This window comes from Oppia nitens, unplaced genomic scaffold, assembly GCF_028296485.1.
Source record: "Oppia nitens isolate AA-2021 unplaced genomic scaffold, nextdenovo-longstitch-racon4-pilon3 scaffold6_pilon_pilon_pilon, whole genome shotgun sequence".
NCBI classification, from domain to species: Eukaryota; Metazoa; Arthropoda; class Arachnida; order Sarcoptiformes; family Oppiidae; genus Oppia; species Oppia nitens.
The window spans coordinates 2,133,320-2,145,446 of record NW_026533250.1 but is presented as its reverse complement, the minus strand read 5'-3'; the positions used below and the strand labels follow the sequence as shown (position 1 = coordinate 2,145,446).

At 29.4% G+C, this 12,127-nt stretch overlaps 3 protein-coding genes across 3 annotated transcripts; 2 read left to right on the top strand and 1 right to left on the bottom strand.

The window, feature by feature from the left end:
- The first annotated feature begins 890 nt into the window (after positions 1-890).
- LOC128962445 (centrosomal protein of 290 kDa-like) lies at positions 891-5,032 on the top strand. Its single transcript, XM_054308820.1, has 7 exons — positions 891-3,065; positions 3,279-3,292; positions 3,488-3,527; positions 3,591-3,793; positions 3,851-4,014; positions 4,063-4,487; positions 4,772-5,032. The coding sequence occupies exons 1-7, from the start codon at positions 891-893 to the stop codon at positions 5,030-5,032; spliced, it is 3,282 nt and encodes a 1,093-aa protein (XP_054164795.1).
- A 314-nt stretch (positions 5,033-5,346) lies between these two features.
- Positions 5,347-7,046, bottom strand: LOC128962171 (zinc finger protein 407-like). The gene is made up of 4 exons (XM_054308523.1): positions 6,878-7,046; positions 6,242-6,807; positions 5,748-6,168; positions 5,347-5,665 (listed from the first exon to the last, which is right to left on the bottom strand). Exons 1-4 carry the CDS (start codon positions 6,917-6,919, stop codon positions 5,411-5,413), a joined length of 1,284 nt encoding a protein of 427 aa, XP_054164498.1. The 5' UTR covers positions 6,920-7,046; the 3' UTR covers positions 5,347-5,410.
- A 1,465-nt stretch (positions 7,047-8,511) lies between these two features.
- On the top strand, positions 8,512-11,976 carry LOC128962444 (zinc finger protein 407-like). Its single transcript, XM_054308819.1, has 3 exons — positions 8,512-9,346; positions 9,404-10,102; positions 10,515-11,976. The coding sequence occupies exons 1-3, from the start codon at positions 8,726-8,728 to the stop codon at positions 11,934-11,936; spliced, it is 2,742 nt and encodes a 913-aa protein (XP_054164794.1). The 5' UTR covers positions 8,512-8,725; the 3' UTR covers positions 11,937-11,976.
- The last annotated feature ends 151 nt before the right edge of the window (positions 11,977-12,127 follow it).

Genomic DNA, 12,127 nt, shown 5'->3' with positions numbered 1-12,127 from the left:
ATCCAACTATTTCCAGATATTTTACTTTATTGATGTTTGACTGTATTTTTGACAAAACGCTAATTTCATGACAATTTTTTATAAATTTTAAAAAATAATATTTTAATAATAACTATTAACTATAGTTCCTAAGTTAGGAATCCTAACTATATATATATATATATATATATATATGTTTTTTATCAATACAGTACAGTATATAAATATAAAATTTAAAGTTTTTACACAATTTACTTTTGTATACTATTTATTGAAATTATTTTTTTTGTATAACTTGATTATTATATATTTTTTAATCTAATTAAATTTTATGATTAAACTTGATATTTACAATAATTATTATTAATAAAGTCTTTAAAGTTTTAAATAAAATTTTATTGAATCATAATTTATAAATATACTATTAAAGAGTTTAAAATAGTATTAATATTGATAAATACTTTATAGTGAAAATTATTCAATATATTTGTTCAATCAATTGATGTTTAAATACCTGTATTTATAACTATTGCTTAGCGACAATAGGAAGAAGTGATGGGTTACCACAACAAAGCTTTTAAATGATTACAACAAATGACTCAATTGAATGACACCAATAGTGATGCTCTTGAATGTAGTAGTGATGAGTAAATTGGTATTTAATTAATTGTTTTAATGGCTATTGACTGGGAATATATATTTTCAATCAAAGTCGATGATCTCAACGATGATAAGGCAGAGATACTTTTCAACCAATTAATTAAGGTTTCAAATAATATAAAATTATTTGTTTTGTAATGTCTTATAGTTTGTCTTATATGTCAACTTTGGTTATAATATTATAGTTCAGTGGTAATGATGAAGATAATGTCCAACGATTGCAACGTCTCTTCGATGTTTGCAAATGTGTTATGCAAATCAAAGCACTTCAAACACAAGTGGCCATCGAAGAGCTGGAAGACACAGTCAAAAGATCAAATAAAAATGAATCAGAAATAAGAAAAGAGTTGGAAATTTATAAACAATCAGATGGTAGACCAGATAATAGTAAATTTAAATTCAATGAAACAAACAAACATATTATTGAATCCAAAGAAAATGAAATAATTAAATTAAAACAAAGAAATAGTGAATTACAAAATAGTTTGGATTTAAGAGATAGAGAAGTGATTGCTTTGCGATCACAAGTAGAATCACTGAGAGATGAAATTGAGAACCAAAGACAAGTTGAAGACAATATTGTCGAGACTCGTGAAGAACCCATTGAAAAACTACGCGAAAAGAATAAACAAATTCAAACACTTCTCGATGAACTCAGAGATGTCGAGTCTATTAACTTGGAGTTTGCAAATCAAATCAAAAAATTAAAGATTGAGTTAAACAGTGCTACCAATGAATTGCATCTCAACGGAAATCAGATGGAAATGATGTCGAAACAAATAAACGAATTAAAACAATTAAATGATGATTTTGTTGAAGAAAAACAATTCTTTATTGAAGAGATCGACAAATTAAGAATAACTCTTAGCAAATATGAAAGTGAAGACAACAACATAATTGATAGATACGAACAAAGTATTAAAGATTTACAGCAATTAATTCAAACAAAAGACGAAAAGATTGTTAAACTCAAGTCATCGGGTTTAGTGTCAGACGATAATACAAAAGACAGAATAAAAAGATTAAACAAAGATTTAGAGGAAAAGACTAAACAAATAGATTTACTTAAATTACAACTCAATGAAGCCGTTGTTGATATGGAAAACCAAACAGAGATTATTAAGAAACTATATCAACACCACAAAGACGATGAAGAAGTATCTAAACTCAATCAAACAATTGCTTCTTTAACACAACAATTTAAATCCATTGAAGAAGAAGTCTTAACAAAAGATAGTGAATTACTTAACTTAAGAAAAAAGATTAATAATTATGAAAAAGGAGAATATGGACTAAAAGAGGCGCTCAAAGAAGTTAGTGATTTGAAAAAGCATTTGGAAAATAGAAATCAAAGAATTGAAGAAATGGTCGATGAAATCAATCATTTGAAGCTTGAATTAAATGACGCCGAAGACATCATCGATGACTTACAAGAAGATAACAAAGTTGTGATGAGAGATAAAACAAAGAAAAATAGAGGAAATGTTGATTTCAAACAAACAAAAAGTTCGAAAAAAGAGAGAATAAAAACTTTAGAGTTAGAACAACAACTTCTTAAACTGGAGGACGAAAAGATTGAATTAACAGAAAAACTAAGACAAAATGTCAATCAATCAACAGCTGATTTACAGCTCGACAACAAAGAAATTAATGATTTGAAAGAAAAACTAAAATCTATTGAATCTGAAAATCTTGAGCTTCAAATCGGAATGAAAGAAATATTGATCGGTATTCGCGAAACTGATTCCAAAAGTGATGTCATTATTGAATGTCCAACTCTTGAAAGGATTTGTCGTCTAATGGAGAGTCGAGCCATAAATGGCGACCTGACTAATGTGATTGCATTAAAAGCAGAATTGGATTTAGTTAGAGGACATAATGATCAGCTAAGAACAGATATCAGACAAATCAGAAATGATTATTTAAATGTCATTACATTATATACTCAATATTTACTAGACATCGATGTTATGGATAGTGAAGAACAACAAATTAATAATACAAATGAAGATAAAAGTGTTTTACTAAAAGAAAGCGATTCACAAAAATATGGTAATAATGTCCAACAAATTGTTGATAATAATCAACAATTGACTTATATATCAAAAGAGACACAAACACATCATACATCTGATGATACATTTGTAACGACAATCAAATCACAACAAGTTATCAAAAGTTGTGATATCTTTACGCAAACTGAATACTCATTGAACAATGAAATGAAATTAAATGATGAAATGAATGAAATTAAAGACAATCAAATTGAAAGACAGGTTATGTCTAACAAGTTATGCGACAATTGTTCCCAACTTAAGAAAGTCATTACATTTCTTAAAGATTGTCTCCAAAAATTAGAACAATATATCAAAACAAGTGAATCAAAGTTTAACCAAAGATTACAACTTTTACAACAAGAAAATCAGGTATTACTCTATAATTAAACTCTAAATACTATTATTTTTAATATTTTATTAATATTTTTTTTATTAGTCTTTCTATAGATTATATATACTGTGTATATAGAAAATAGTTATAGTAGTTATAATATTATATAGTCTAGTAATTGTAAAATTGATTATTGAAAAATTGATTAAATTTTATTTGAAAATATTTATTTATTGTTTAATTTAAATCAGAATTTGATGGATATGTTTAACAAAAGACTTAATGAAAAAGATATAAAAATTCTTGAAAAAGATGAACAAATAAATACATTACAAAAAACACTCGCAAATAGCGAATTGAATAATACATCGGTTGTTAATCTTGAAGATGATCTCAATAATGATATTATATCTTTGAAAAACTATTCAATACAACAACAAACACAACTATTATCTTCAAGTTGTAAAAATGTTTTGGAAAGTGTTATCAATTGTTTACAGGTTTTTATAAAAACATTAGTTTAGTGTTAAAATTAAATTTAATAAAAATTAATTGATTGTTAGGCAAGACTTGAGCACAAAGAAGAGTCAATACGTCAGTACAGGAATATGTTATCAGAAGCCAAACAGAACTTCGAAAATGAAATGATAGGTCTCATCGAAAGTCAAAGAGAAGGTCAACAACAAAGTGGTATCAATTTGGTCCAAATGATTGATAACGAAGAACTTCAAAGTGCTCTCAAAAGTTGTGTCAATGAACTTGATTTGTATGAAAAATAAAGTTAAAATTGTTATTCATTTAACTAATAATTCATTTATTTTAGATGTAAAAGTCAATTGAATGCTAAAATACATCAACTCGAAGAAGAATTAGAAATTAAAAATCAAAAACTTATGTCATATCATACAGAAAATGAAGAATTAAGACACAAAAGAACTAATCCTAACGTTCAGCTCAAACAGTTGGTCGAAGAATTGCGTGAAGAATGTCAACAAAAAAATATTATTATAAATAATTTAAATAAAACTATAAAAGATGACAGAGCTATGAGAGCAGCTTCTGCTGTCAAAAGACCTCAAAATGAAACCGAAAGAAGAGATAAAAAAGTAGACAATGAGTTGTTTCAAGAGTTAGCTGATCTGAGAACTACTATTGAGACGCAAAAACAAAATATTAGACATTTAGAAGTCTCGAAATGGGATTCAGACAAAAATATTAAAGAATTAAAGGAAAAGTTGAAAAATAAAATAAAAGCAAAAGATATCGAAATGGGAGAACTGAAAGAAAAATTGGATAAAATGAAAGATTTATTCAATAAGACAGACAATGAAAAACAATTACTTCAAAATAAAATAAATCAAAGAGAAAAGGTATCAAAAAATAGTCAAAATAAATGGACACAAACTAGTGGTGCAAACAATGAACTGGATTTCAATAAATTCAAACAAGAAATCAAAACGGTTTGAAATAATTTTTACTTTTTTACCCAATTTAAATGTCCATGTACAATTTAGTCAATTTAGAAAAATATTATTATTTAATAATTGTATTTAGAATTACCTAGATAATTCTACACCTATTTTCCTAAATTGACTTAATTCAACATGGACAATTAAATCAGATAAAAGATTACCGATATATTAATTTTATAATTACCGGTACACTAATACTGTACTCTATAATTGTCTTATTCTTACAAAAATTTATATTTATATTAAATTTATATTAATATAAAAATTTTCAGTTAAAATCTGAATTTAAAGATAAAGAGAATGAAGTAAACAATTTGCGAAAAGAGTTACAACTGAACAGAGATATTGAATGTGAATTGAAGACACTGTTAGAGGAAAGCGTTAAAAGAGAAAAGTTGTCGACAATTCATGAGGAAAGTCCTCAATATGACCAACAATATGAACAGCTCTTACAAGAAAACGCTCGGATGAAAGTCGAACTCAGGATGACTGAGTATGAGTTAAAACGAAGATCACAACAATCTAATAATTAGTTCAATTATTATCTTATATTTATTATATAATAATCAATAAATGTTTTTAAATTAAACAAAAATGTTTGATTTTTGTATAAAAAAATGAATTTACAATCAATTAAAGTGCTGCCAAAATCAATTGATATTAAATTGAAAGGCATATATATTTACGGTAAAGACTATTCAATGAAAAAAGATCGTCGTTTAGCATTCATATCAATTGTTTTTAAACAATATATAAAATGATTTTTAAAATCAATTCAAAGCAAATTTTAAATAATTGCTTAAAATATTTTTTTATATGTATTATAATATTAATAGTAATAACAAAATTAGATGATTGATTAATATATTTATGTGATGTAAATATATGATAAATATATGTCAAATGTATTGTTAAGCTTCTGCCTGTTGTCTTTTGTTTTTATTACTAAACATTTCTTCAATAAAGTAGTCCATCATATTTTCGGGCGCCTCTAACCCGAAGTGATAGTTTCGCAAATGGTCTTTAAAAGTGCGGTCACAATCACTGCCGTACCCGCACTGTTGACAGGCATACACTTTTTGTCCCTCATGTTTCTTACTCTTCTGAATATGACGTTTAATATCCACAATAGTGTTGCTTACATATGGACAGTACGGACACTTGTACTACAAAAACAAAAATTTTATTAATATCATTAAATTATAGATTAGTTATACTGTATATATATATACTGTATATTAGACATACTTTAGTGTTGGTGTGAGCCTTGACGTGAAAATCAAGCTTTTCTTGTGAATTGGTCACAAATCCGCAGTCGGGAAACGTACACTTGAACTCAATATTCTGTGGTGTGATTATGGGTCGGCGTCCCCTAACTGGTGTATATGGAGTACCAATCATATCGGCACCCGTTTCTGTTTTAATACCAGTAATAGAGGAGACCGCTAAAGCAGTCTCTGTATTCATGGCCCCATTACTTGATGACACCACCACTACAGCTGACCGGTTAGCGTTTGGTGTAATTGTCGTCATTCTTGGTTTCTTGTTGTTTGAAGCCAACAGTTCGTCCGCATGTTTTTCCTTCTGATGCTCCGAAAGATAGTCGGCGTGAGTGAAGCTATACTCACAATTTGGACACTTCTGCGGCTTTTCATTTGTATGTATTTCGCTATAATATTACAATTAATTTATACAATTTATATCTATATATATATATATAATGGTTATCACAAAAAACTTACTAAATATGTCGATACACTTCATGACGAGTAAGTCGTGGCGCGTCATCACAAGCCGGACACGAATATGTGTTCTTAGAGTTTGTATTTCTTGTTGTAAAACAAGTCGTCGACAAAACAAACTGCTTCTGAGTGATGCCGTGATTCATCTTATGCAAGATAATAGACACTTCAGATTTGGTATCAAACGCACATTCATCGCAAGTATGGGCCGGCTCTGAGATCTTAGTGATGGTCCGTTTACGAGTGGTTCCCTGTTCGGTGACATCACCCTTAACCAACTCTTGCTTTAGTCTTTTGAGTTGATTTTCGTGGAGACCCTTTGCCTGACTACTTAACGTCTGTTGTTGTCTTAACTTATTTTCCAATTCTGTATTCTTCTCTCTTAAGACTTGTAATTCCTGTTCCAATTGAACCCTCTGTTGTTGTTCTTCGTGTACCTGTTGTTGCAATTGTTGGACAGCAGTCTCTAAATCGGTGTTTTGTGTGTCGAAGTCATTGGTTGATTGGACCTGAATATAGATGGTCTCACCAGACGACTGGTGCTGAGGATGGCTTTCCATTCGGCGCTAAACAACAATATATAATGTCTTCAATCATCAAAACAAGTCATTATCTGTGGTATCAATTGGTTCATACTTTGAATTTATCTAAAACACTGTAATTAGCGGTAATTGTCATCAAAATGTGGCCAAAAACCAATCAATACGTTGTCAACACTTGCCGTCAAAAATGGCCGAAACGTTGATAACTGCCATCACTTGAAGCGCTTTATTCACTTTACACATAAATAACGTCACTATTACTGATTGAACCCCAAAACACATCATTTAATACTATTATGACTTTCAATTGATTATCAAAACAATTACGTTATTTGTATGCAATTAGTGACCAATGGTTTGTCGTGTCTATTGCGGCGCGATTTGCAAACATTGCATACAATTTGTCTTATATTTGATTCAAATTATTTAGTCAATCAATACAAACAAATATTCAATTATTTATATAATATATGAATCTATAAGTAGACAACAAATCCAAAAGTTTAATATATTTTAATACTTAATCTTAAAAATATTAAAATTTAACTAAAAATACTAGATTAGAGTTTTTATCAAATTTATAATAAAAAAGTTTATCACCAATAATGGATTGTCCAGTTAATTGTGGACATTAACTAACATATCTTTAAAAATTAATTTCAATTATGACCTTGATAATTCATTGTAATTCAAATGCATATCAAATTATATATTTTTAAAACAATTATTTAAATTAATTTCGTTATAGTTTTTAGTAAATATTTTATTGAATATTATAAAGTTTACATTAAATATAGTATTTTTGAACTATTAATTAAACTTAGTGTTGATAATTACCGGTAAATAAAAATTATTTAAACATAACATTATTATTAATAAGTCTAAAATAATTTGTGACTTTTGGCTTAATTTTAATTTCAGATTTGAATTTGATATAAGAATTGACTTTTTGATTAAAAACATGTGAAAAAACTAACCGATAATAAAGTTTAGAAATAATTTACTGAAATTAAAGTGCGACAGAAAATTAGATTAATAAATGAATATATATTTAATTAAATTACTGTATTATATGTATTATTGAGACAAATGTGACAAAATTTTTGATGCAATAATTATATAATAATTTTCTTTAACTTATGAAAATTGTTTAAATATTTTAAATCATAAAATATTGAAAATTTTATTATTTAGTTTACACCAAAACATACTTAGATTAATTTAATGATAATAACTAATAATTAAATACAATTTAGTATTAATAACACAATTTAGTTGATATCACTATAATATAATGTGGACGTCATTGATGAACGAACCAACAAATTGTAACAAATATTGTATACAATTAAATATATAATGACTAGAGTTCGATAAACATTGTAAGGGAGGGAAGTTCCCTAAAAAATCCCTCCAATTTTTCCGGAAAATATTTTATATAATATCACTCCTTTGATCGTTAGAAAAGGAATATATATTTTATTTTATTACAATAAATAGTATTAAAACTTAAATATTTAGAAAAAAATATTGAAATATTCAAAAATAAATTCCAATTCAATAAATGTCATACTATTTATGACTACAAATTAAAATAAAGTTTAATATAATTTTTTTTTCTAAGATTATAATAGAATGTATTGTTTAGAGTTTAATAGATTCCTATGAATTCCCAACGAGAAGGGAATATAAGGAATTTTTGGAAATATAACGAGAGATGGAATCTGATGTAACCCTAATAATGATTGATATTATATGAAGAAATGATTTTATGATTTAAATTGTATTAACAATTGATTTAAAAAGTAAACAAAACATTAGTTAAATATAAATATTGATTGATTTAATGGTAATTTTGAAACGTTATTATTAGTCCAATCATTAGATGAGTAAATAATTTAGTTTTGCCATCAAATTGATTGAATGGTGTATTGGATGAGCTATGGGTGATCAGCAGTTCCATTCGGGACACCCGCAGACTGGCCATCACGTATCGGCCCATATATATGCTCTTCAGCCTCAATGCTATCAACCATCATATGTTAGTCAACCCAACAATGAAACCGTTATTCAATTGCGATCACTTCAGGATCAGCTTAACTCACTTCAACAACAGAGGGATCAATTGCAGAAAGAGTTGAACGCAGAGAAACAAAAAGTCTTACAAATGTCACAACAATTATCAGCTCAACAACAACTCAGTCTTCAGATGCAACAGCAATACGACCAACAATTAAGAGCACTTCAGTTTGAATTATCTAAATATAAGACAAGTCCACAAAATCACGACAATATGATTCACGTTCAGAGCGGACAACAATTGACACAAAGTGGTAAATCCATTAAAGTTAACGATGAAAATGTGTGCCACACGTGTCAGTTCAGATCAAAATCTCAGGTTTCACTTCTCTTACATCAAGTGAACCACGGATTGACTCAAAAACACTTGCAATTGCCTACAACTATCTTTACCACCAAAAACAATAACAATTCATTCTTATATAGATGTCCTGCTTGTGATGGAAAGTTTACCCGACATGAAGTATATTCTCATATATATCAGGTATTTATTAAACAAGTATTTGAATAAAAGAAAATTAATGGTTTATGTATTGCTTAGTATCACACCAATGAACAGCCCCATCACTGCACTGAATGTGACCTATTCTTCACACATTATGACTATCTAACTGAACATCAAAGAGATAAACACAATAAAACAAAGAAACGGAGCACTGCTCCCAAAAATGATGGCAAATACAGTAATAAAAAGAATAAGAACAGTCCTCTTGTTTCATCACCCGGTTCTTCATCCGCTTGGAATTCATTAGAAACTATCATTTCATCAACAATTGGTACTTTTGATGAGATTGCAAACATTCCCGATGTTAATAGTACTCAACAGATAACGACAATCAATAGGTGTCAGACAACTGTGAATCCAGTTGTCCTCAAACCGGCTCCCATTGCAGTAGAAAAGTCTGACGGAGAATACAAATGCACTTTCAGTGAATGTGGTTTCGCCACAAACACTAAAGAAAGACTTGATTTTCATATGAGTGCTCACAAAAACTCAAAATATAAGTGTCCGTATTGTCCATATGTTGGCAATGTTTTGGTTGATATCAAGAGACACATTCAGAAGAGTCAAAAACATCAGGGATTTCATGTGTTTCAGTGCCAGAAATGCGACTATGGATCCAATTGCGAGAAGACTTTCAAAGATCATTTGCGACAAATTCATTTTGGCAAAGAAGTCACCGAAAAGATGATCAATTCATTCATTGATGACATGTTTGCTAACGACACGGCAAAACTTGTATAATGTAATCAATATATTGTTATCATATATCATATCTATTGTATTAGTTAATTGTATTTTTTAGTGACAAATTAATATATTATAATTGATTTATATTATATTATATTATAATTTATTACAATATAATTATTATTTGAATAATGATTTTTCTACATTTATATCACTAAATGATAATTATTTTATCGATTTCTATGTATTTATAATAAATTAGTTGATTTGATATGTTTTAAGTGTAATGATGTATACGTATGAGTGATGTGTGAAATGGCAGTCATTTATGTTATTATATTATAATAGTATTGACTGTGAATTGAGTCCACAGATGTATGTATTGTTTGCAATGTCTTTATGGACACTAATTGATGATTATTTGATCAATTGATGCCATAATTGAATGATTAGATAGTGATTGGTGTTGATTGTGGATGCAATGGGTGATCACTCACACTATTTACAGCCACAGAACTTGATGTACAACGGATACCTGCATTTGAGTGGATCCGCACAACAATCACAGCAAAACCAAACTATTGTCCAAATGAGGACTTTAAGGGAACAATTGAATCAAACAAATATCGAGAAGGAACAGTTGCAGAAGGAATTGAATTTAGAGAGACAACAGAAGTTACAGTTACAGCAGGAGTTCCAGAAGGCTGTTCAGGCACAACAAGAACTCAATTATCAATGTATGACTTTGAGGCTAGAAGTGGCTAAATATCAACAACATCTGCAAAATATACAGACATCTAGTTTAGCACAACAACAGACACAACAACAACAATGCAGTCAACAAGTGATTAAATCAGAAGAAAATATCAAACAAGAAGAGACTCATATCTGCGATGAGTGTCAGTTTGAAACCAAATCACAAGTCTCTCTATTTGTACATAAAATGAATCATACTTTGGGTGCAACCACTCCAAGACATCTTCATTTGCCGACCCGAGTGTTTACAACCAAATGTGAAGGAAATGTTAACTTTAAGTATAAGTGTACGGCTTGTGATGACTGCAATCCATTTGGTAAACACGAGATCTATACACACATCTATCAGTTTCATTCATCAGAACAGCCACACAAGTGTTCCATCTGTTTATTGTATTTCACTCATGAAGACTATTTAAATGAACACAAACTGGACAAACATAAGATGGCAATCACTGAGTCTCCTGCTGTCCACTCTGGTCGCGGCAGAGGTCGTGGTAGGGGTGGATCAAGAGGGGGTAATTCTTCTTCCAAAGGAGCCGTCCCTCCAATGCCGGCTCAATCACCAATTCCTAAGCAGTCAGTAATACAGACCCCTTACGGTGCAGTAAAACAAGAGCCTACAGAAAACCAAACGAATCAATCGGTTATCAATACGACTTCCACTCCTAAACGCAAAGCCGATGAATCACCCGATATAATCTGTTTGACTGAAAATCCTGCAAAACAACAGAATACGCAAAAGACTACTACTATAACAGTGGCCAAAGAGGACGATGAGTTGAGCTGCACTTACCCGGGCTGTGGCTTTACAGCTCCGAGTCGGGATCGGCTCCAGTTTCATATGAGTGCTCACACACAGTCTAAATACAAGTGTCCGTACTGTGCATATGTGGGTAACATTTTGATTGACATTCGGCGGCATATTCTTAAAAGTAAGAAACACGAAGGACTCAATGTTTTCCAGTGTCTTAAATGTGATTATGGAAGTGATTGTGAGCGCACATTCAAAGAACACCTTAAGAAAAGCCATTACGGACTTCATGTCGAAGAGTCTACACTTGACTCACTTCTTGAAGAACTATTTCTCAATGAAAATAATAAGCAAAGAGTTTCTGCCGAATGATTACTTTAATTGAATTCATTTATTCTTATAGTTAATAATTAGTCCAATATTTAATTTTTATTTTATAAATAAAGTATTAGATATTAATAAACAATTGGCATTCAAATTGTATTAGAAATGGTTTAACACTTGCAAACATTGTATCTGTAATAACAACACATTTCATATTTTCTATCATTTTATTAGTTTTT